The sequence below is a fragment of the Melanotaenia boesemani genome, chromosome 23 (assembly GCF_017639745.1).
Source record: "Melanotaenia boesemani isolate fMelBoe1 chromosome 23, fMelBoe1.pri, whole genome shotgun sequence".
NCBI lineage: Eukaryota > Metazoa > Chordata > Actinopteri > Atheriniformes > Melanotaeniidae > Melanotaenia > Melanotaenia boesemani.
In genome coordinates, this window is record NC_055704.1 from 2,051,435 (window position 1) to 2,077,317 (window position 25,883).

At 39.6% G+C, this 25,883-nt stretch overlaps 3 protein-coding genes across 3 annotated transcripts in view; 1 reads left to right on the forward strand and 2 right to left on the reverse strand.

Moving 5' to 3' along the window:
- LOC121634682 (bestrophin-3-like) overlaps positions 1 to 1,854 on the forward strand; it is a 21,276-nt gene extending 19,422 nt beyond the window's left edge. Inside the window, exon 13 of the mRNA XM_041977548.1 lies at positions 185 to 1,854. Within this exon, the coding sequence (XP_041833482.1) occupies positions 185 to 572 (388 nt within the window). The 3' untranslated portion in view covers positions 573 to 1,854. The remainder of the gene's footprint in view (positions 1 to 184) is intronic.
- On the reverse strand, positions 1,640 to 11,372 carry nots (nothepsin). Its single transcript, XM_041977558.1, has 9 exons — positions 11,267 to 11,372; positions 9,320 to 9,500; positions 8,459 to 8,576; positions 7,656 to 7,774; positions 7,318 to 7,517; positions 5,545 to 5,670; positions 5,292 to 5,436; positions 3,313 to 3,411; positions 1,640 to 1,880 (listed from the first exon to the last, which is right to left on the reverse strand). Exons 1-9 carry the CDS (start codon positions 11,320 to 11,322, stop codon positions 1,707 to 1,709), a joined length of 1,218 nt encoding a protein of 405 aa, XP_041833492.1. The 5' UTR covers positions 11,323 to 11,372; the 3' UTR covers positions 1,640 to 1,706.
- A 3,824-nt stretch (positions 11,373 to 15,196) lies between these two features.
- cct2 (chaperonin containing TCP1, subunit 2 (beta)) lies at positions 15,197 to 25,547 on the reverse strand. Its single transcript, XM_041977554.1, has 16 exons — positions 25,460 to 25,547; positions 24,169 to 24,243; positions 24,014 to 24,079; positions 23,663 to 23,774; positions 23,046 to 23,122; positions 22,832 to 22,944; positions 21,972 to 22,174; positions 21,786 to 21,886; positions 21,521 to 21,648; positions 19,636 to 19,739; positions 19,360 to 19,479; positions 18,551 to 18,679; positions 18,263 to 18,366; positions 17,939 to 18,038; positions 15,514 to 15,655; positions 15,197 to 15,433 (listed from the first exon to the last, which is right to left on the reverse strand). Exons 1-16 carry the CDS (start codon positions 25,460 to 25,462, stop codon positions 15,403 to 15,405), a joined length of 1,608 nt encoding a protein of 535 aa, XP_041833488.1. The 5' UTR covers positions 25,463 to 25,547; the 3' UTR covers positions 15,197 to 15,402.
- Positions 25,548 to 25,883: the final 336 nt, after the last annotated feature.

Below are 25,883 nucleotides of genomic sequence, written 5' to 3' on the forward strand. Positions count from 1 at the left end.
AATAGAGACTATTAAAAGTAAAAATTGTTTGTTCTAACGGACCCAACTGGGTTCTGGGGTTTCCCGAGGGTTAAAGTGTGACTCTGATTTAAATGTAATTGTTTGTTCAATTCTCTTTATCTTAGTGGGATTTTAAGCATGTGCTTATACAATAAAAGTTTTTAATCCTGCACTCCACTCTCAGCATTTCCAGACCTGACTCTAGCTGCTGCTCTCCAACTCAACTGGGACCCAAGGAGTTTCGCTGGACAACACTTAATACTAAGAATGGCCCACCAACCCGTCCACGGGGGCGTCAGTTCTCGTTCCAGTTCTCCAGGCAGACTTCGAAGGCATCAATCCGCAGCCTGCCCAGTCCAAAGGCCCTGGGGCGACGGAGGAGAGGTCTAGGTCGATTCCAGTCCCGACGATCGCCCGGTCCAACCCCCGACACCCTCCAGCTCCCCCAGCCTGAATATGATCACGACTTCGAAGGGACAGCTGAGAGTGAGGATGATGAGAAGGAAGGAGCCAACCACAGTGAAGACCTCAAAATCAGTGACTCTCAATCACAGAAATCAGAGAAGAAATGACAATTTTGTAGCATAAAAAACAAATAGCGCCAACCTCCAGCAGGAGTTCCCATTTTATCCACATGGAGAACTTAGAAAGTGGCTTCGGATTTGTTGGCCTGAGCCAACGACTTAAAGGCTGGACACCAACCTCTGACAGGCTGTCTTGACTTCAGCTTGGGTTTAATATTTGGTATTAGCTTTGCCACTGGAGACGAACCATTAAAGTGTGATTATGGTGTTTTTCTACCTGGTAGATTTGCCTTGAAGGCCTATTTTGTGATTTTGTTTTGTCTCTTTTGCAGAGACTGTAGGCAAATAGGAGGTTGAAGTAAATCAGTTCTACCTTATTGATGGAACTCTAAAGGATGCAAAAGCAAATTAAGGAATTTTTTCCAAAACAAAGAGGAACAATTCAACAAAAATGTGACTATTTGAGAAGACGCCTGCAAGCATGTGCCATTTATAAATTTGTGATGAAGAGTAAATCTCAGAAGTCCAGTCGGAGGGCGCCCAAGGCCAGTCATTCTCCAACACACCTGAATCAAATGAATTCCCTCATGTGCATGTCATTCAGCTCTGCAGAGGCCTGGCAATGAGCCATTCAAGTGGCAAAAACAGGAACCATAAAGGCGGATTTATGCTTGCGCGGGGTCTGCATGCGGTTGGTTATGGCGTAGTTGATGCTGGTAAAGAGATTACCTCCGTGTAACCGTCTGCGTAGCAGGGGTGCACATCAGGTCTGGAAGAGGTGCCGATCAAGCCTCTGCAGACCTACATGGCGCCTACGGCGGTTATGCAGACGCCATGCGAGATTAAATCCACCTCAACGCTTACTAAAGTACTCAGGGGGTATAAGAGTAAAATCTTGTGTCTTTACATGAATACTGTTTGTAAATGAATGAATAAACTATCAGTTCTGCTATGAATCTCTAGCTACACTTCCAATATCAATAAATATGGAAGAATAAATATACGGATGGGTCACCAGAGAAGAAAAATGGCATCACCTTGTTAATTATCAACAGTTATTGATGGTTATTTGTTCTTATAGTGAGTCAAGAATGGTCTGTGATTTGTAGCCTGGCAAGGATTATAAATGCTTTTTAATTGCTCAAAACATATTGATCAAACTGCTATATAACTAGTTGGTTATTATTCAATGGGATGTTTGGCACGGGCAAAGCCCACTCTGTCCTGTCCTTTGTCGAAGATGCTGTAGTACTCAGTCAGAAATACGTCTCCCAGAATCCACAGAGGACCTTCGGGGGAAATGATGTCCACAGACATGAAACCACTGAAACACAGCTCCCTGCCGCCCAGCATCTCCTGATGATGACAGACAAAGAGGTGGGCTTGGAACGGGGTTTCATATCAATGTGACTCCATACTGTATGCTCAATGTGCTATTTAAGTAAAGATATTTAAGATATGGTTCCTGCAGTAGTTATATTATCAGACAGATACTGCTAATGCCTTCATGTGTAAGTAGGATTTGAGGCTGGAACCAGTGGTGGAGCTAGACTTTTATATATGTAGGGGATCAGAAGGTGGGCAAGACTTTATACTACTGTGATAACTGTGGTCACATTAGAGAGACAAGGAAAATAAAACATCTTTACAATAATCTGGATCACCAAGTAGAAATATCTGCAAGAAGTTAAAAAAGGTTGCTTTGGGGTGCAGTATGTGGTGCTTGATGTGGTAATTGGGGATTAGTTCTGGTTTACAGTTGGGCTACTGATACTGGGTCTGGAGTCCGCTTGGCCTGATCTCTGTCCTTCCTTTTTACTAAAAATTCTGAAACACTTCCCTTTCTCTTCATTCTTATATTTTTCTTTACGAATAATATATTTCTCCACAGTTTCATGGTGTAGTTACTTTAAAACCAGCTAGCCTTGCTAGCCCTCTGAATCATGTTGCGCTAGTTTAGTCAGCGCTAAGTAATGTGGACACTGAAGTTTTCTTTGAGCATCTTCATAATTATTTCAACTCCAATGTAAAAAAATCTTGATAAACTGAGTTGATGTGTAGTCCCTAAATACACTCCCTGATAACTAAATGTGACCTGGTTTTCCCACATTATCTTAACAGTAATCTAGTGCTAGCACAGAACTAGCACTGCTACGTAGCTTCATGCTAACATCAGGTTAACAGCCCAAAACATTAGCAACTGTACTTGCTCAGGGACAAAATCTCCTCTAGAAATGTCAACATTTTTGAAGGAGGATTAATTAGTAAACAAACTGGTGTAGTGATACTGGTGATCCAGGCAGGTCTGGAAAGATGTTTCTGTCCTCCTCAAGTGACCTGTCAATCACCTGGGGTATCCAATCAGATTTTAGAGGTGGCCAGTACCACCCTTCTAACTACGCTCCTGGGTGGAGCCAATGATTTACAGTACAAAAACGAATTAATAATTTCCTATTAGATTTCTTTTTTGTATTGATCTCAAGAAGGAAAATACAGATGAATTTGTGGCAAACAAGTCAAATATAACAATCACTGAATATTTAGTTAAAACACTAAAAAAGCTGCAAATGGTCATATTTATAAAATTTAAGTTTCTGATAAAATTTCTGTAAATCAATTGTTTACAACATCACTAAATTTATAACTAATGTTATAAAAAACATTTTTAAAATTAGTTAATTAAAATGGAAATGGTTCCCCTCTATTAAATTTAACAGAATTTATTAACTTGGAAATAATAATGATAGCTGTTTAAGATCAAGCAAAAGTGGAGAACAAACTTCCTCACCTTTCTAACATAATGCTCAGATGTCAGTGTGTAGTCATTTCCACCCAGGACAAAAGTCACATGAGGCAAACTGGACAACCTGGCACAGTCAATGAGAAACTAAAAGGGAAAAGAAAATTAACAAGATAACATGATATAAGCACAAATTAACTGTGTAGTTTTTCTAGAAACCTCTAATATGACAGATCAGGTGGTTCAGATGTACAACTATTGCACAATATGACGAAATGAAGACTCACTGGGAGGAACGAGGAACCTCAGACTAAATCAAAACCAGTGACTGCGTTAGTTCAAAACCAGTTATTCATATAGGGAGCTTGAATATTCATTTATGGAATGCAGGTACAGTAAATCACATACCAACCTTTATGCACTGAACATATAACTTTACCAGCATCAATAGGCTTCTAAGTTTCTAGTCTGGGTCACCTTGGGTGGTAACCTAGGCAATCCCAGACTTTCAATCTGCACCTGTCAGATTAAAAGCTAGCATTTGTAAATGCACTTGTAGGTTACAAACTATCATTCCTACATTTTTAAATAGCACTCCTTAGGCAAGCAACCAGCACTTATAAGCTTGAAAATATGCCCATAAGTGAGCCCCTTCCCTCCTGTGCTGGAATAATTGCACTTTACTTTTTCTAGTTATTTTCATTCATTGACTAGCAACTAATGCACACAAGCTATTAACATCACAGCAAGTCGTATTCTAAGTAGCATCCCAGGTCATCAACTAGCAATTCAAGAGGCTGATAAATTTCATAGCAGGCATTTTGACTGGGTATGAAAAGCTCAGGTGTAATAAATGACATTAACAATGGCTACATTAGTCCAAGTTAAGCCTGCACAATCACAAACAACAATGACACATTCCCAATAAAGCAGGGATTTGGTAAATATGAAAATGACATAGATATTAACTACAAATTTTTAATAAATTTTTTTTTTTATTTTAATTAAAGTAATTGTAATTCCTAATTTGACAACTTAAGGCTGCACGTTTTTTTGTTTAAATATAATTAATTTCCAAGGCAGGGGGATTACTTCTTATCTTATACATCTTATTTAATAGATCAGACTCTAGTTTGTTTTATGAGGTGAGTCAGAATTACTACACACATGTGGAAATGTACAACTTATACACATTTAACAGTTCCTTTAAGTATAATATGAAATAGATTATTTTTGCAGTTCCAGATCCCTGTGGGTAAATGTTTTGTGATTTTATAGATCAGTTGTGATCTGGAAGTTGTAATGTACATATTAATGAGTAAATATGTAAAAAAATAAAATATGCAAATAAATACAAGTTCAAAATAAAAATAAAAATATGGTGTAAAATAAAAATATATATGATAGAAATATTTTTAATACGTTTATGAAAAGAATAGTTGATTTAATTTAAGCATCTAGATAATGTAACTTTACTTCTTTGCACTCAAACAAAGTGGAAGATTTTGGAGTTTTTATTATTTACAGGTTATTATGCTTAGATTTTACTTGCATGGCCCTTTATAGATCAAATGTGGCTTCTGAACTAAAATGAGTTTGAAACCCCTACCCTACAGGAATGCAGCATTTCCTGCTAAAATTCTTGGAAACATCTGCCAGTAAACAAGGTCTATAACACATGTTGAATAGCAACAAACATTCCTGGGATAGTAAATAACCTCTGAGGCTGTGGAGTAACTGTCCTGGGCTGGTTACCACATTATAACCTAGCATTGTTATAGCAACTTATTAGCATCTCTGTGCCAACAAAAAAAATTGACTAACATCCCAAGACTAGGGACTCCTTAACATTTCTTTTAAATATCTAAATGGTCCACATTATAGAATCCACAATTATACCACAGACTGATATAAGAGGGCTAGCTGCTAGCAAATCAGTTACACATCAAGTGTGTTGCTGATTTAAACATGCGGTAAAAATATTAGGAAGCTTTCTCAGCAGTTTATATGATTAGATTGCTCTTAACCTCTCCGAAGTTTGTTGGTGTGGCTCCAATCAGCTGTTGAAGACTGAGGATTTCATTGGTCGGCCCGGCAATAAGGGAAGTTCCCGTGTCAACAATTGCCTGGCATCCATTCGGGCAAAAAGAGCTTACACCCTGCACAGCCAAACTGAAAGACAACCATAGTCTCTCATGTTCGATGCTTTTAGACACATTTTTCTTTGAGGACAAGCCAAGTCGGAGAAGCTACTGTGATGTTCACCAAGTAAAGGTTTACCTGTCCATCTTGATCTGCCAGTATCCCTTAGAAGTCACAGGCAACCAGTTGATTGGTCCAGTGTACAATGATTCATCTTTTCCACCTAGCAACAGCTCTCCTTCTGGGTTGCTGGTACTTGTTCTCCTGTAGTCCAAAGAAACACCATAAAAACAGCCGTAACTGGTATAAATGCTCTGACCCAAAGAGGAGAAAGCCTGGAAACTCCCAGGAATCTTTTCAAACCTTTGCTGACCTGAAACTAGATTTAACATGTGAAAGACTCGTCATACCAACACTTTATACCAGAAGATTTGAAATGGCCAGTATGCACTAATATTAACCCATAAGAGCCTGATGTATTTGATACATACAGTTTCTGAGACATTTTGCATCCCTTTATGGTGATGCAAAAACCATAAAGTGAAAACTTTGACCAAAACCCTGTTGAACACAATCTGATTCTTGCTTTCTGCCCCCTAATAGATACTCGGAAGCAGAAACCCGCACTATAATTAACTTTTAAATATATAATGGTAATAAATGGTGGAAACGATTGGGTGTGGAATTCTGAAAAACGTTGCAGCCGCCTTTGGTTATAGCTTTGTTTTCACACTGCACTTCAGTCAAGCAGACCAAACCTCCTGAACAACATGCAGTTACAAAAGCTGCTCACTAGGGGGAGATATTCCCAACAAAGACTATGAACAAAAAAGAAGGAAGAAGAAAATCTTGCTTGTTGATTGGATAGGACCAAAAACAACTCATTTACTGCAAATAAAAACACTGCAAATGCAGAGTTTTAAGGTTGGAAAGTTACATAGTGCCACCTAAAGGGTGCATTCACAGCAGCCCTTCTGATTCAAATCATAGTGTGGTACGTTTGGGGAGGTGTAAATGCGCAAACAAACTCTAATGCAAATCAAAGACACGAACTCTGGTCCGCCTAAAGACTAAAGTCACTTTAAGTAAACCAAATGCAGGAAGTGGACTACAATGCAGGGTATTGTGGGTAAACACAACCAAATCATACCTACATGTAGAACAATAGCTGGAAGAAATGGCTCGTGGTCAGATGTGGAATGACAGCGAGGTAAAAGTTCTTATAGAAACACAACTAACCAAAGACCCCAGGATCTGACACAGCTCCATGTTTGTCTGTTAGTAATAAACGGGTTTTCTTGTTTGTTTGTCTTGTCTTCTTCTTCAGTAATGCTTGATGCAGCGCCACCTCTGGCGAGGAGGGCTATTCAAAAGGTTTGGTGCAGCAGTGCAGTGTGAAAGCAAACTGACTGAAAGAGTGATGCAACCCCCAATTGAACCGAGTCTAGCTGACGATTAGGTGTGAATGCATCCTAAAAATGCCCCCTTCAAAGGATATCTGACTTAGGAAAACTGTCTTCAGCAAAACCTCTGAACAACAACCAATTTCTGTTCAAATTTAAACTTTATTTTTTATTTAATTTTTAATTATACTTATTTATCCCAGCTAGGAAATTCCTTCTCTGCATTTTAACCCATTCTAGTTAAACAGGGGAGCAGTTGGGGGTTAAGAACCTTGCTCAGGGGCCCACAGTGGTTCACCTCAGTTGCCAGCCCAGGGATTTTAATTTAGGTCCAGATTCAAGCCCACTTCTGTAACCACTAGGCTACCATTGCCACCATTAAAGAGTTTGTCAAAAGTGACAAAATCTGCACAGATAGTAGCAAGAACTCTACTCGTTCCAGTACATCTTTAGGCATAACAGTACACAGTAAACCACCTGAACTACCGTTCTCGCTATGAAAAAGGACCTGGTGAGGAAGAAGGAGAAGACAGGCTCATCCACTATTTTCTGTGCCATCATGTTGTCAAAAACAGGGTTTCCAAGGATCTCTGCAAGGGTTGGGTAGGCCAGTCCCAGAACACCATCAAACTTTGCTGTCACGAACGTAGCCCCAGGTTCGTACACGGACTCCCCGAACTCTTGGTTCAAGGCAACCAGATCCCCAATCTGGAACAGATAAAGTCAAACGTAGCGTAACAGTTAAGGGTGAGTTCAGTTATTTCTGTAAGCTTTCAGCTATTCAACAACGTAAAAACTAAACCAGTTCTGTTGAATGTTTTATTGTATGAATAGAAGAAGATTTACCTTCAGCGTGTCTCTGCCCATGACTCCCAGGAGGTGTCCTGATCCATAGTGGATCCCAAATGTTCGCCCGTCATGGTGGAAAGAGGTTGACTCAAAAGCTTTAAACTGCCTGTGTAATGCTGTAAACACACGTTTTCATCACTTTCAAAGGTCTTACAGTCTCTGCTCAAAAATTACACTCACCGTCCACTTTATCAGATCCACCTGTTTGTTAACACAAATGTAGTCAGCCAATCATGTGGCAGCAACTCAACACGTTTAGTCATGTAGACGTGGTGAAAGCGACTTGCTGAAGTTCAAACTGAGCATCAGAATGAGGAAGAAAGAGAATCTAAGTGACTTTGAACATGGCATGGATGCTGGTCTGAGTATTTACTGGGATTTTCACCCACAACCATCTCTAGGGTTTCCAGAGAATGGTCTGAAGAAGAGAAAATAACCAGCGAGCCTCCACAGCAGAGAAAACCTCTGAGGAAGGTTTCCACCACCTGCTTCCATCTGCTTTCACCAAGAATTAGGGCAGTTCTGGAGGGAAAATGAGGTCCAACCTGGTACTAGAAGGTGGACCTGATAAAGTAGCCAGGAAGTGTAAATACAAAAAGGGAGACAATCCTCAGTGTGGCCACATGAACATCCCACAAATCCCAATAAAACCTTGAACTTCTTATCAGGATTCTGAAACAAACTAAAACAAAGTCGTCTTCACCCAAAAGCTCATCTCTCACTTTCTAACACAGACAGAGACTGAAACACCTGCGTCGTGCAGCGTTGCAGAGCAGTGTGTATCGTTTGTGATGTCGTACCACAGGCCTGACTGATGCAGTAGGAAGACGGCACCCAGAGATCCGCTGATCCAGTGTCAAATATCACTGAGAAGTTCTGCACTGGAGTTCCTAAACTGATCTCCCCGAAATACTGAGCCTGGCACAGACAAATACAACATATGTTTGTGATTAAAAACAAACAAATAAAACATCTGCTGATTAAAAAAAGCAGCTTTGACTGATTATAAAGCTTGTTAATGGGCTTTACTAATAACAGTGTTTGAATTCAGTTATAATGAGCAGAATATTGAATAATGTCAAAATTTCATTAATTTAGTCAAACTTTGGTCAAACTTTCAGGTAAAATCAAGGTGGAAAAGTTTAAACAATTTCTATGTTAATAAAAAGCTGCTAATTTGACAAGTAAAGTCTTGTTTGTATTTTTAAGTCTTTACATGTAGGTGAAAGTATGGCATTTTAAGAAAAATGTGTTTTGATCCACACAAAATCTACACACACACACATATATATATTTATATAACACTGGTTTTAACCTAAAATGTAATTGAAGTCTATTTTGTGTGTGAATGTAAATATTTGGTTCATCCAATCAGACATCAGAACTAAAAAATGTCTAATTTTGGCGCCATCTAGAGGTCATATCAAGAATGACCGAATAATGCAAATAAATGATGTGTCATCATAATATGTTGATGGTTGCAGTGTAAAAGGGGAAAAATAATTCAGGAACAAAGGCATTAGATAAAATCATTATATTCTGTGGACAACACCGACCTCCAGAGGAATTTCCGAAGCACTGCATCACTTTTAAAACTGGTCTGTTTTTTAAAATGATTTAAATAATAAGACTTTTCAGGCCGGTATTGCTGCTGTACTTACATCCATGAAGTTGTAGATCTTCTCGCTGGAGCGTCCGAGCCTGAGCGACTGCGTGCCGGGTGGGAAGCACTGAGCATAGCGCCGGTTGAAGATGTCGGGACGGTGATCTTTCAGGAACTCCTCTAGCTGCCCTTCGGCTCGAAGCTGGGTACGAATCGAAGGTACCCGTTTCAGAGGGACCCTAGGAGAATTAGTTTTTAAATAAAACATTTAAATTTTGTTTGCTATTATTAAAAGATAGATAAATTACAAACACATCTCCTCCTTTTGTAGATGTCTGTGGTGATTGTGTAACGGACTAACAGCAGATTAGCATAAAGACTGAAACAGCAACCATGGTTCTGCCTCAGGCCAAGAAGATTGTGTTTTTAATTATCCATATTTATCATGGTTTCTTCACACATTTTGTTTGTTTGAATGTCTTTGTGTTTGTTCCTAGAAATTAACACTTCATTTCAGAAAGCGGGTTTAGTGAAAACTCTGAGTTAGTTGACTCCGAGTTAAGGGAAACTCTGGGTTTTTGGTTTCACAAAGCAAGTTCAGTGTAACTCTGAGTCAGTTACTGCGGCAACAGACTCCGTGAAGCTAAGCTGCTCGCTGGCAGGTTTTCTTCAACTAACCCCGAGTTTCTCCTCCTCGCAGCACAGTTACTCCGCAGATGTCTATGTCTGGAATGGGTGATCAGATCCCGCTTGGATGTTTTATCGTTCCTTCATGATTATTTATTTGAGCGTTACCATTTTTCTGCGCAATTGATCTTGTATCAGAACACTATTCTCAGCCCTCATGTTAGTCATAGGACACATCGTGAACTTGCTCTCACTTCAGAGCAGGTTCTTTCTGTTGCACTTCGTTTTTTGCCAACCAGAGTTTTCTTTATAACATTGGTGATGCTGAGCATATTTCAAAGGCAGCAGTCTGTCGGGCTGAGAGAACTGTCCCTCTTGCACTGAAACGTTTGCTCTACACTTTTGTGGTGTTCCCAAGTCACAGACCAACAAGATACATCACAGAAGAATTCCAGAGAATTGCAGGTATTTGTCTTAGTAATAAAGAACTTAAGTTTGGAAGACATCAGTTAAGTAAGGAACAATGCCTGACGAGGTGTCCATTATCATAAAATAATGGACGACGCGGAGGTGTGAACCGTCCGACCTCGAAGGGCATTATCCCACTTATACCATGGTCCATTAAGAAAGAAAAAAATATTAAATAAATTATTAATGTGTTAATTTTGTTTTTTAACCGTTAAAATCACTCAAATGGTCAACCCAGAGTTGTGCTTTTTTAGTTTGTTAAACCCGCTTTCTGAAACCAGGCCTACAAGTTTGCAAGCTGCATGATGCCAGTAACCAGTAGGGGCAGTACTGGGAGCAGGTTGACCAGAGGTAAGGTCACAGGGTCAGCAGCGGTGAAAATGACAGAAAGTTTAGAGGACAAGCTTGTTGACCAGTGACTCGCATCGTCACGGTGCATCACTGCCGCTGCAGAGTGGCATCTTTTTTTGCTGCGATCTCAAAACACTAACCTGCTTTATTGTTGCCATGCTTATTGTTTTGTTTACACCCTATAAAAAACAACCATCTGGAAATAATCATAGTACACAACACAAGGTTCAAAATCATGTATATTCTGAGCCTAAAGAGAAATGAATCCAGTTATGATCACCTCCTTATGTTCACTGATTAATCTGCTTTACTCATTTGTTTAATCTGTATTTTAAAAACATACGCACATCTTACGTGTTATGTCGGCGACAAATTAGTTCTTCATTGCATTTCTTTTTTTAAACCATCTTTTCTAAAAAAAGAAAAAACAAAGTTTATGGAAAAAAAACTGAACCTACAAATTGATCACATTAGGACCCTGCAGTTGCTGCAGATGTAACAGATCTGATGTAAAGGGAGTTTAGAAGGAAACAGAATAAAATAGAGTATGTTTTCCTACCTGACCAGCGCTGAGCTCGTCCATGGCAACAGCAGCAGGATCAGCAGCCTCATCATGTTGATCTGTGGCCGTGTGTCAGACTGCTGCTTGGCAGATGTGCTGGAGGCTTATCAGAGGAAGCTGCTGCTCTGATTGGATCTGAAACTCAGAGAAAATCCACCCCAAATTTCCACTCACCAGCACAATGTGTGAGAAGTACCAGACCAAAATAACACTAAATAAACTAAATAAAATGAGGAGATAGGTTAAAGGCTCCAAATTCTGTGAGAAAAGCTCCTCAAACTGGTCAGAGATGAAGTTCAGGAGAAGAGATTTGGATTGAGTTCATCTTAAAATCCACCTGAGAAACAAATCTACCATCAATAAATGGACTAAACATGTAACCACAACAAACTTTATAATTACAGGACAGAGCAACAGAACTCACAGACCAGGTAAAAACCATAAATCAAGGATGTAGGAGTCTGATGTCACCATGAAATAAGAATCTATGAGAACACTTGAAAGGAAGAACACTGGTCAGATGACTTAAAATTAAACTTTTAGTTCATTAACCCTTTGACTAACATACATACATACACATATATATGCATACATTATATATATATATATATATATATATATATATATATATATATATATATATATATATATATATATATATATATATATATATATATATATATATATATAGTGGAGGGAGGGAGTTGCAGAGGTGGTCTCGGGCCTGGAGAACCTGGGTTCCAGTTACCAGAGGTGAAGCACTCCTATGTCAGCACTGTCTTCTTTATCAAGTGTGCTACACCTGCTAATATGCAGTTTTATCTGAATTTGTAAATAATGTGAGGAGACTAAAGTACAGCTAATTTTAAAACTAGCAATTAAATAAAACTCCCATAAATTATATTTTAATTAGGATGAAAAAAAATACAGATGCTAAAAATTTCAATGGAAACATTTTCAGAATTACTTTTACAAATCCTACTGTCACGATAAAATTTCAGTAAAAGTTTTTTATTATTAAAAACATATTATAGTTTATACCAGGGGCGTAGCTAGACAGAGTTTTACTGGGGCACATTACAGTAGAGTACCTTATTGTTTTTAATCATTAAGACCTTCTATGTTTAGAAAATGTGCAACGTTATGTTCAATTTTTTCCCTTTTATAACCCGACTGCTGGTGCTGCTTCCAAAAAACTGCTGCTCAAACACCAAATATAGCAAATAATAATAATAATAATAATAATAATAATAATAATAATAATAATAATAATAATAATAATAATAATGTTGCAGCAGGCTTTGTGAAAAAAAAGATATTCCTTTTTATGTTATCAACCAAGCGTAAATCATACATACAGAGAATTTATAACCTAATAAGATGTATAAATCAATATGAATTCCAGTTAGAAAATACCTCTAATTGAAAACCAGATTAATGGTGGTCAGATGATGTAATGTTTAACTCCATCACATGAAATTTGGAGGTTCACTTTTAAGAACCAAATATTACAGCATATAAAATAAACTGTATGTGATTTCTAAAAAAGGCCATAATTACATCATTACTGGTGGAGTCTCTCCATTAAGCTCCACCCACACTGTCATATAAGCCCCACCTCCATAGTCAATCAAACTGGATTTGGGCGGGGTTAACACTTGCTGCCAGCACTGTCAGGTCACATGTTTGTAATTTTCAGATAAATGACGTCAAATCTGCAGATTCGCAGACAGGTTATGAAGTTTGTTAATGAAAATAGGAGAAAAATTAAAGCAAATTATCTACTTAAAAACATTTCTTTTCATTTCTTTCAGCATATGACATATAGTAGATAGTCAGTTTAGTGCTGTTATGTAAAATATAAAAACAAAAAGGAATTTTAAGCTTCAGCCTCAGAAAGCTTTCTACTGATAGCTGAGTGTTCTCTGTTGACATTGTGGTTGAGTAACGCCGGCGTGTTGACACGGGGAGGTTGCAGTCACTCTGACCTGACCACAGTTCTGCCTGAGATCAACATACGGGGAGACAAAAATTAATAATTAATCAATAATTAGAAGGCATTTAAAACTTCAGACGTGGACTGATCAGTTCCTATTTAAGTTGCTCAAATGTTGCAAAATGTAAAAATATATAAATAAAATAAAAAATAAATAAAAATAAAAGAACTGAACTGATTAAGAAGTAAATGAACTATAAATGTAAATTAAAGTATTTATGAAAAACAAACAGAGGGCTTTTATGTCGTGGGCTTGAAAACTATTTTTACACCAAACAATATAGAAAATTTAAACGTTATGAAGCCGCTCAGTGGACGTCTAGAGAAAAAAAGAAAATAAATTTACTAAACTCAGCACAAAATACGGTTATAGTTATATTAAGTAATATTTTAAAAAATAAAATAAAATCATATGAATAAACTGAGATTCAGTAGGTAAATATAGTGAATATATTTCTAGAGCCTGTTGACATGATATTTGTACCAGATGTTGGTAACAACCCAAGTTTTCATGCGAAACAAAAGAGAGCAAACAAGTTCAGTAATGAAGTTGTGTGTTAGAACAGCATCTTCATCATCCTGGTAGATGGTAGCAGATTATCACCAGAACCATAAGCTGAAAAACAGCCCCCGACCATGATGTTCCCACCTCCTAACTTTACTCTTGGTGTTTTTGTGGAGTTGTTAAGTCCATTTTTCCCCCGAACAGTGTGTACTGACATCCATAAAATTTAGGTTTGGTCTCATCTAACCAGAAAATGAAACTCTAAAAAGGTGAATAGTGTTAAAAAAGTTAAACAAAACAAAAGAAGAATGTAGGAATATATATATATATATATATATATATATTTCACTCATAGAAAAGATTAATTTAAACATTTAAAAATGACTCTAAATGCATCAGTAATTGTTTTTATAAGCAACTAACATTTAAAACGACTCAACTCGTTTTTAATTTTCTGATAAATTACTATTTTTCGTTGTCTTTGTATCTCAGTTTCAGAACACATGAAATCTAAATTATGATTTCTGAATTTTGTTGTTAAAAACTGAACCATTAAACAAAAAAGGTTTGAACATCAAAACCCAGAAATCAAAGTTTCCCTGGTATTGTAATTTTCAGATGTCTTTTCTGTGTTAGCAACGTTGCGAATCAATTGAGAATTTGACCACCGTCCATTCATAATTTTGAGTAATTTCTATGCCCATCTTCACCACTAGATGTCAGTAACTCTCACATACTGAACCTTTAAACAGGCTTTTTCTTCAGGAGTCTTATGTGGTGATTATCATAGTTCTCTTATGAACAACTGTTGCTGCTAGGTCCAGGTCTCCCTGAAGCTCTCCATAAGTGGCTGTTGGCTCTTGGGCAACTCTTAGAATAATTCCTCTCTCTCCAGTCAGACATCTGATCTGGCCCATTGATGGTGAAATAATTATGGTCCCTACATCACTGGAACATAAACAAGTTTAGAAATCTTTCTGTAACATTAAAGTTGAGAAGGTCCTGAGATCTGCTTTCGAGATGTTTGTGTGACATGTTGATCATGAGATGCTTTATTGGCCAACAGCTGGGACTGAACTAGCTGATTTTAGTTTGCAGGATTACTTTATAATTACTGGTAAGTTTCAGCTGCTGCCGCCTTAACACCTTTTAAGATCTGGACCATTCTTTTTATGACATATTATTATGTTTTAGTATGCATGTGTTACTTGTGTCGTTACAAACATTTGGTGAAAACAGCCCCATTTGAAACACATTAAGAAAAATGGGTTTAATACAGATTTTACCTGCTGCAAATATGAAACTACACATTAAACACCAACTAATTAGAAATTTATAACATTTTGTACCAGACTGAAAACTTTACTGCAGATTTGAATCATGAAAACGATGTGAGAGGATCATAAAGACAACAAGGAAACCAGTGTTAATTATTAGTTCATTTATTTTAGTAAACAAAACAAACAACGTCCAAACTTCTCTTCTAAACGTTGTCGGCGGCCAGCTAGCCTGCGCGGTGCGTCCACAGTGACAGTTTAACAACGTGGAAACAAAAACTGGAGCGTTTTCTTGAATTTGAACTACACAGAGGTGATAAATAAAAGTCAGCCCTCCCCTGTCCATCGTCGGCTTCTAACAGGGGTGTTGGTCGGGGACTCTCTTCCTGTAAAAACAAACCATTAATGATTAACTTCAGCTAATTTAAAGAGATGGTGATGAACAGGTGAAGGTGTCAGGACTCACCTGGGTGCAGCTTTGATGATGTCGTCCACTCTCAGGATCATCTCGGCCGCCTCGGAGGCGCTCAGCAGCATCTGACGCTTCACCTGGAACGACTCGGTGATGCCGAGCTCCACCATGTCTCCTAACGTGCCCTCAGACATGTCTGCAGGACAAAAACAGGTTTTATTTGAAAGGGAAAAATTATAAATTTCATCAGGCTATATTTTACTCCCAGTAGAAGATAAAACATATTAGATGCTGAAACAGACATTTTACCATTTCATGGACAATATGAGCTCATTTTATATCTGATGCTCCCATCCAGACAACGTCCCTTTTAAAGGGAAGGCCTTACAGATTTCAGCAAGACCATGCTGAAGCACATCCTGCATCCATCAGCAGCATGGCTTCACTGCTGCCGTCCAGACAGGGGATGTCACGATTGCTTGATTTCACAATCATGATTGATTAATATTAAACATCCTTCAATATTATGTCCGACCCACAGCACGGTTCACAACCAGCCATATTAGAATGAATTATTGAGATTAAATCATCCATGTTAGATTTCTTTGCTTCTAGGAAAAAAAGGCCAAGGTGTCATTGTGGAGGACGACTCATCAGCTTGTAAATCAGGACATAAAAAAGAAGAACATCCCATAATTTTCACCTCCTGCAGGATAACCAGCAGCTTTGGAATAGGGAAGGTAAATGTCCAGTTTTTGGGTTAAATGTTAACATCTTAACGTCTGGTGTCGCAAATTTGCATCAAACCACTTCTGCTATTTATTTTATTTCTATGTAGTTCTTCTTTTTTACTTATTTGGTCTTATTTACTGTACTGATTTATATATTATTTATTTTTTATCTTTATTCATTTAATATTAATTTACTTTTTATTTTGTTCATCTGGAGCATCATGGAAGCAGAAATCCAGCAACCAAGGTCCAGGACTGTAGAGCAGCTAGAATCCTGCATCAGACCAGAATGAGACAACATTCCTCTCCTAAAACTCCAGCAACTGGTCTCCTCACTTCCCAGACGTTTTTTTACACCATGCTGCACACCACCATGGAACTACTTTTTACACCGTGCTGAACATCACCCTGGAACTACTTTTTACACCGTGCTGAACATCATCCTGGAACTACTTTTTACACCGTGCTGAACATCATCCTGGAACTACTTTTTACACCGTGCTGAACATCACCCTGGAGCTACTTTTTACACCGTGCTGAACATCATCCTGGAACTACTTTTTACACCGTGCTGAACATCATCCTGGAACTACTTTTTACACCATGCTGAACACCACCCTGGAACTACTTTCTACACCGTGCCGAACATCACCCTGGAACTACTTTTTACACCGTGCTGAACATCACCCTGGAACTACTTTTTACACCGTGCTGAACATCATCCTGGAACTACTTTTTACACCATGCTGAACATCATCCTGGAACTACTTTTTACACCATGCTGAACACCACCCTGGAACTACTTTCTACACCGTGCCGAACATCACCCTGGAACTACTTTTTACACCGTGCTGAACATCACCCTGGAACTACTTTTTACACCGTGCTGAACATCACCCTGGAACTACTTTTTACACCGTGCTGAACATCATCCTGGAACTACTTTTTACACCGTGCTGAACATCATCCTGGAACTACTTTTTACACCGTGCTGAACACCACCCTGGAACTACTTTTTACACCGTGCCGAACATCACCCTGGAACTACTTTTTACACCATGCCGAACATCACCCTGGAACTACTTTTTACACCGTGCTGAACATCACCCTGGAACTACTTTTTACACCGTGCTGAACACCACCCTGGAACTACTTTCTACACCGTGCTGAACACCACCCTGGAACTACTTTTTACACCGTGCTGAACACCACCCTGGAACTACTTTCTACACCGTGCTGAACACCACCCTGGAACTACTTTTTACACCGTGCTGAATATCATTGTGGAACTACTTTTTACACCGTGCTGAACATCACCCTGGAACTACTTTTTACATCGCGCTGAATATCATTGTGGAACTACTTTTTACACCATGCTGAACATCACCCTGGAACTACTTTTTACACCATGCTGAACATCACCCTGGAACTACTTTTTACACCGTGCTGAACATCACCCTGGAACTACTTTTTACACCGTGCTGAACACCACCCTGGAACTACTTTCTACACCGTGCTGAACACCACCCTGGAACTACTTTTTACACCGTGCTGAATATCATTGTGGAACTACTTTTTACACCGTGCTGAACATCACCCTGGAACTACTTTTTACATCGCGCTGAATATCATTGTGGAACTACTTTTTACACCATGCTGAACAAGTTTTGTTGTTAGATTTGGAAATCACTGCATTCTATTTGTATTTACATTTTAAACAGCGTATTGGTGAAGGTTTGTTCACTCACTCAGTCCAAAGGTGGTCTTGTTGTCTTGGTGTGAGGCCCTCAGTTGGGCCACCAGATCGGCGCTGTCGTAGCCAGCGTTGTCTGCAATGATGGTCGGCAGCTGGAGGAGAAAACGGAGATAAATGAACAGATAAAGCAGACTAAAGTGATTATTTATAAATTCCTTCATGCTGATGGTTTTAGTGTCACATAAAGACGTGGCTCATTTTCCAGTAATTGTAACTGAAAATTAAAAACATGGTAAACACACCACGGATATGGACCCCCAGCAGCCAGGAAGAGGGAAACCCATGGCTGACCTTGTGTTAATGACAACAAACGTACCATCCTCAGAGCCTTAGCAAATGACTCCATGGCAACCGACTCCTTTCCTGGCGTCCTATTGGCCAGATCAGTCACCACCTTGGCCATCAGCATCTCAGAGCAGCCTGATGAGGAGACCGTATGAGGGGTGATCAGAGACACCAAATTCACGCTTTCCTGCTGCCAAACACTAACGGTGTAATTTTCAATTTGACCTCATAGTGGCAGCGTTTGATCAAATCTGACCTCACACCAGCCAGATGTCTGAATTAGAAACCTTTCATGTGTCAGTTCCCTGTGTGCGCGTACCTCCTCCGTAGACGGTGCGTGGCTCCTTCACGGTCTGAGCCAACACACACAGAGCGTCGTGTAGCGAGCGCTCGGCCTCGTCCAGGATCTGCTGAGTCGCTCCCCGGAGGATGACGGTGCACGCCTCACCTGAGGAGAGAAGGGTAAGTCACAGAGCTTTACAACACAAACACACACAGCTGTTAATAAAACCCACACTAACAGGGTTATCGGCCATTTTCTGCACCAAATGTGACGGTAATAAATGTAAGTATTTCGTAAATTTTTTATCATAACTTTGGTTTTACTGTTGACAGAAGTCGGAATGGAGACTGTTAGGTTGCGCTGAGCTGCTACATCTTAAATAGGTTATCCATCCACTCCAGAGCATTAATTCTCACAAAAAAATACTTAAACCAGACCCAAAATCTCTCTAAGACAGTGGTTCGCAGACGGGGGGGTGGGACAACATGACGGGGGGAAATGTAGCAGACAAACTAATGTTTTGACACCGTTTATTCCTCCGGGGGGGCGGGGCTTGAGAAGCACTGCTCTCAGACATGAAAATAGAACGCGTTGGTCCACAGTGTTAAAGCAGCACTGCAGAGCTGAAAAAAAGGATTAAAATGGCAGAATTACCAGAATCTGGATTAAATAAGTCATTTAAAACCTTAAAAAGTGCCGTTTCTGTGCTGTGATGAGCTTTAAAACCAGACTGGAAGGTTTTAAAAATGTCATTTCCATTTAAAAGTTTTTTTCTCTGAAACTCCAGATAAAAATGACACGACTAAAAAAGTTTGCTTAAATGACTTGATTCAGTGTGTGCGCACCCAGAGAGACTCCAGAGAAGTGGATGAGCGTGTCCTCCCCGATCATCACCTCCTCGATCAGCTTGCAGTGACCCAGCTTCACCAGCTCCGGGTGGTCGAAGGTGGAGGTGATCTCCCCGCCTGATCAACACACATCACATCACATCACACTGCTGTTTTAGAGAAGGTGGATGAATTACGGCTCTTTTTTTAATTTAAAAACATGCAGACGAGTCTCTTTATATCATTATTTGGAAAGAGTTTTCAATAAAAGTTAAAGCATCAGAAAGTTGTTACCGGTGACGAGAGCGAGGCGCTCCACGCCGGCGAAGTCGGCGTGCTCAATTGCCATGACGCCAGCCTGAGCAAACAGCTGCTCCGGATAGTTGTAGATCAACTGTCTGCGAGGAACAAGAGGAGGAAGAGTTAAAGACAGGAAGCAGAAATGAAGGAAGGAGCGAGGAGCATCAGCAGGCGGTGAGTTCAAGTTTCCTTCAGCACCAGAAAACCAGAAACAACTCATTTTATATTAAAGTGAGAGAAAAAAAACAAAAACAAAACTGTCCTCTGGATCCGGATCAGTTTCCTGCTGCAACCAGATGGAGAAGGAAACTTTAAATCAGTAAGCAACACCGTCCCACACCACCTGATGAAGGTGGAGGATTTCCCTACATGGTGCAGACCATCCAAGAAGCAACGTGAAAATACTCGTTGCACCACTTCAGCATCAGTGAAACCAGAGAAAAAAATATCTAACCAACCAAACACACGGAAGAAACTCAACACATCTACTCACGTAGACATGATGAAGACGACTTGCTGAAGTTCAACTTGAGCATCAGAATGAGGAAGAAAGAGGATTTAAGTGACTTTGAACATGGCATGGACGTTGGTCTGAGCGTTTACTAGGATGTTCACACACAACCATCTCTACGGTTTCCAGAGAACGGTCTGAAGAAGAGAAAATATCCAGCATGCAGCAGCTGTCTGGACCAGAATGTCTGGTTGATGTCAGAGGTCAGAGGAGAATGGACAGACTGGTTGGAGAACAGGAAATCCAGTAAACACTGGTTCCAACCAAGGTCTGCAGAGCAGCATCTCTGAACACACAACACATCCAACCGTGAAGCAGATGGACTACAGCAGCAGAAGACACACCGGGTTCCTCCTGTCAGCTAAGAACAGGAAACTGAGGCTACAATTCACACACACTCACCAACACTGGACAATAGAAGATGGAGAAACGTTGCTGGTCTGATGAGTCTCCATTTCAGCTCCACATTCAGATGTTCGGCTCAGAATCTGCTGGAAACATCATGAAAGCATGGACCCATCCTGCCTTGGATCAACGCTTCATGCTGCTGCTGGTGGTGTAATGATGAAGGGGTATTTTCTTGGCCCACTTTGGGCCCCTTAGTACCAACGTGGTCTGGTGGTCTGGTTTAACCAGCACAGCCTACCTGAGTATTGTTGCTACTTACGATGGTAAATTGTGTGAAACATCTGTGATGTGTAAATTACATAAAGAACAGCTGGAGTTTGGAAATATGTGTTTGCATTCTTTTTATGGAGGACAGAGCTCTTCTCTAGGGAGTCTGGGGTGGTCTGGTAGAGCTGTAGCACCCCCGAATGGAAAAACACGCCAGCTGCTTCGTGCAGGTCCAATCCAGAATCTACAGCATAAAGTATTTCTATTTAAACCAAGATAAATGTAATAAACACCTACCCTGCTTTATTTATATATATATATATATATATATATATATATATATATGGTAAGTACATGCATATTTATGGATGATATGTGTGCATGTATGTTTCATTATAGTATATATGAGTGCATGGTTTATATACATATGTATGTATGTATATTAATATATTTTCCGTATACGTGTGTATTATACCGTATACATGTATTGCTTATTTACATGCTCTCCATTTTCCGTACATATATTGCTGTGCTACTCCTCAGATTAGACCGCGTACTGTACCTTTCATAACTTACTTTTTTACTCATCTTTCTTGCTTTTTGTGTACTTTTAGCTGTACTCTTTCTGTCCTTGTTGCTGCTAGAACACCAACCAAAGTTTGTTTTAATTTTTAACAAAGACAGTAACGTCTTAATCTTTATCTACAGTGCTTCTGACCTGCAACCGAACGTCTCCAGGACGCGAGTCTGTACCTGTTGATGAAGCAGTTGATGCCGTGTTTTAGGATCCGGTCGACTTTCTCCTTCATCTTCTCCTTCTCTGCCAGTTCGATCTCTGCAACCTTCGCTGTGGAGTCGACACGAACTCTGGAACCGAAGATCTGACGGACCAACAAACATCAGGCGAGGAGGCTTTAACTTAGGCTCCAACATCAGACAAACCAAACAGGTGCTGCACTCAGCCGCAGGGTTCTACATGTTATTACCGTGTTGCTATGTATTTTGCGTGTTCGCGTACCTTGATCTTGTCCGTGTCCATGCCAGTGTTGGCGATCAGGATGTTGGCGTTCTCAAGCCTCTTCGGCTGGTTCACGCCGATCTTCTTGTCCAACAGGAAACCTGGTTGGAGCACAAAGACGAGACCTTGCAGCTCTGCAGCCAATCTAAAACACAAGCTCCGCCCCGTGAGCTGCCGCGGCCTCACCTTCGTCCAGGTAGGAGTCGGTCAGGCTGCCTCCCAGCTTCTTGATGACATGGATGGCCTCCAGGTTCCCGGAGCCTTTCAGCCTCATGACGGCGTCCACGGCCAACTTAGAGAAGTGGTCTTTGTGGTGAGTCAGTAGTTTGGAGGACAACGTGGTGCGGGCGATGTTCAGCAGGTCCTCCTGGAAATGAGCCGGGTCGTTGCTATGGAGACCACAGAGGATGAGGAAGAAGAAAGGAGATTAAATGAAAAAATTAAAGTCAAACATATCGGCAAACTGGTTTCTTTGTAATATCCATTTAGATCAAATCAGATTAACCATTTATACTCCAGATGTTTCAATGTTAAAACGGAAGATTTTTAATCAAACTTTTTTTTAAAACATCAGATACCAACATGACGACGGCTCACTTTCAATATTATTTTTTTACAATGAACAAAATTTTTATTGGCAATCATTTTATTATCTTTATCAGGTTCATTGATTTTATATTTTGTAAACCTAAATGTTAAAAAATTGTCTTATAAATTTTATAATATTTTTAGAATTGATGTCAATAAAATGCTCATCTTCATTTTAAAACAGAAATGATCTGAGCCCATTTAATTTTTATTAGAATACTACTGATTCGTAGAAATTTAATAAAATAGTAAAAAAAAACAAACATTAAAAACATACATAATAAAACAATAAAATTAAAAACATAGAAAAAAATTTAAACAGACAAACACATGAATGAGAAAGAAAAAGCTGAACACTTGATTTTCACTGAATATGATGATGGCAGAAATCCGCCGTCAACATCCACCATCAGCAGAATTTAGCATCAAACTGATCCTGATTGGTTCATTCATGTCACCTGTGGTCGGCAGCAGCGTCTCTCAGAGCCTCTCTGGCCGCCTGAGTCGCCTTCCTCCAGCCGGAGATGATCGTCTGAGGGTGAATCTTCCTGGCTATCAGAAGCTCCGCCTCCTGCCATAGAGTAAGAAATTATTAAAGAGCGGCAGCTTCAGCAGCCGGAAAACACCGTCGCTCGTAGGCCTGAGCGGACATGATGGCGGTCGGATGTTTACCCGCAGCAGCTCTGCAGCGAGGACGGTGACCGAGGTCGTCCCATCTCCGACTTCATCATCCTGAACCTTCGACATGTCTGCAAACAGAACGACTCTTCCGTCAGCTCCGCTAACGATTCAGATTTGGTCAAACTTTATTACGTTCAGTCGCTAAAGCTGGAATAAACACAGCTGAAAGATTAAGAATAAAACTGATTTTTCATTTTCTCAACCTGCAGCAGGAACATAAAAATGAGTTTAGATTAACGCTAGAAATCTGAATCACACTTTAACACTGAGCTGAAACAAAGTTTTAGTATGAAAATAGATGACTCAGCAGAAAAATAAGGCCACTGTTAGCATGACACATAACATTTGACTGCAGAGAAGAAAAAGGAGTTCCTGTTACCAGATTCATCGTTATGTTACCAATGAATTCGTTCATGTCTCCCTCGTTTTAATAATAATATAACAACAACAATAATAATAATTAATACACAGTTATAGTGTTGAGAAATTAATTAACACGTCATAACTGTGATGATTATAAAAGCTTTTAGTGTCAAATTAACTGTCGCTGCCAGTTCGAGCTGTCGGTGCGACCGGTCGTCCAGCAGACCTCCAGCTTCTTCACTCACCAACAAGAATTTTGGCCGCTGGGTTGTCGACTCCGATGGCTTTAAGGATGGTCGCTCCATCGTTAGTTACAGTGACTGTGCTGTTTTTTCCTCCACTAAGTAAGATCTTATCCTGAGAAGAAAGACAGGAGGAGATCATTTTACTGTAAGGTCTTTGTGAGCCACGATATCGGCTGCTGAGCAAAATAAGAACCAACAAAATGATGCTAAAGATGGCCAACATGTACAAGGCACAATGTGGTGTGTTCAAAGGTTGTGGCAGTTTAGAGCCTTCTTTGCTTTGCTCAGTTATTTCACTCTGATCAGTGACATAAATGAAATGAAAAATTGCTTTTTAAAAAAATGACCTACCATCCCCTTCGGCCCCAGAGTGCTCTTCACCAGATCTCCAATTGCAATGGCGCCAATGAAAGAGGACTGAGGAGAAAAGACAAGACGTTGACTCTCAGTGGTCTAAGTGTTCTTTGTGCGAGTAAAAAAGATCTTTTCTGGTTTAACAAACACACCAGACGAGCAGTTTCCGCTCTTTCTTCATCTGCTCCATGTTTGAAGATGTTGACCGGGGCCATCGATAAGGACGCCTACAGAACAAGACAAAGTTGTGAGGAGGTAACTGTATAACGCACCTCAGTGATTAAGTACCAACATTAAGCTGTTATTATTTTCCAATATTTAAAACTGATATGATACTGCCTTTAAATTCACAGGTATTTAAACAATTTGTCTTTTGTGGAGTAAACCCCGGTGGGCCAAGATCATGAAAGGTACCTTAGTGTTGGATTAAATAAAAAGGTTTTTAAAAAAGACTAATACATAATCCGTGACGAGGGAAGGTCAAGCGAAACAGTTGCAAATCAATCTGCTTATCAATTCACAGACCAATCAACTATTTGCCAGGCCATAGAAACTTAACAAATATCTACATCTGATGAGGTGCAGAATACCCGTATTATCGACAAGTGCTTCCTCAAAGGGAAACCAAGCTCTCATATAAATAAAGTGCAACAGAATGTAATGGCAAACAAAAACAGGAACAAATGATTGTTAGAGCAAATTTATAAAACATCAGAATAGGTCTGCTGCCTTGAACAGGATGAAGCAGGGAATCAATCATGCATGGATGGATGTCATTCCACCCTCCATTTATATGTAGTCGTCATGGCGCTCCAAACGGATCAAGACATTACGAGTACCATTGAATGCACCATATACGCCCCTCCCATTTCATCTTGGAAACCGCTAGAAGATTTCAGACAATTAATTAATGAAAAATAGAAAATCGCTTAAAGTACGAACATGTGGAGAAGCCGGAATAAATATTAAGATGCACTATATAGCCCTTATACTAATACAATTTCATCAATTTCTCACTGACAATTAATCAATGCCCATTATCGCCGATTTGTTCCTGTCTGACAGCCACAAAGCCCAGAACACAAGCTAACTTAAGATGCTAACAGGCCAACGACGATTAACATGAATAATTAGACATTAACACAGTCAAGCAAGATATAACACAACATTGGCCGAGGTACACTCGAAAACTTTATCTCATTTAATAAAAACTAACATGTACACTTAGTTAGTAGTTAGCTTTGAGGCTAGCGCAGTCACAACGCCCATGTGCTTGCTCGCCGGGTAGCACCATTAGCTAAAATGACTAAGTTAACAAAACCACAACTACAAACAATTTAGAAGCTGTGTGCAAGTTTGCCTTACTATCTTTATTATATCTTATTTTTATGTTTTAGATTATTCTACCGACTTTACTAAAGAATAAATAAAGTAGAAGCTTACCATGATGTCTGTGGCTCACGGGGAAGCGAAGCACGCACACAGAAGAAGGACTTGGACGGCGTAATGACGCATAGACGTAACAACGTAATGCTGCGTTCAAGACATGTAGAGAAAAATAGCTCGGTGTCAACTTCTACTGTCCGTCAGTCTGGATGTTGATTTTAGAACCATATACGGTATAAAGTAGTCGGGAAGTGAAATATGGGTTGCATTGCTCAATATGCGTTCATTTGTTTTGTTTTCCCCTAAGTTTATTTTTATTTCTATTAATGTGTTACTACATGATGCATGGTTTATCCTCCCAAAAGTGTTTGGCCACATGCGATAAGATAAAGGAACTCGACTATTTCTTTAAAGATTTCTTTTACAGGAAAGTTTAGATTCCTTCACGTCCATCTCAATCCACAAAGTGCTTTTCATTTCT

Bases quoted from the DNA above. Each gene is read 5' to 3' on its own strand.
- cct2 (XM_041977554.1), bottom strand. The intron at 21,649-21,785 runs GTACGCGAACAC...TTGGTCCGTCAG, and splicing joins TGGACACGGACAAGATCAAG to ATCTTCGGTTCCAGAGTTCG. The intron at 18,367-18,550 runs GTACGCGCACAC...TCTCCTCATCAG, and splicing joins ACGCACCGTCTACGGAGGAG to GCTGCTCTGAGATGCTGATG.
- nots (XM_041977558.1), bottom strand. From the start codon at position 11,322: ATGATGAGGCTGCTGATCCTGCTGCTGTTGCCATGGACGAGCTCAGCG. The intron at 9,501-11,266 runs GTAGGAAAACAT...TAATTCTCCTAG, and splicing joins ACGAGCTCAGCGCTGGTCAG to GGTCCCTCTGAAACGGGTAC. The intron at 1,881-3,312 runs GTGAGGAAGTTT...TGTCATCATCAG, and splicing joins CTGAGCATTATGTTAGAAAG to GAGATGCTGGGCGGCAGGGA.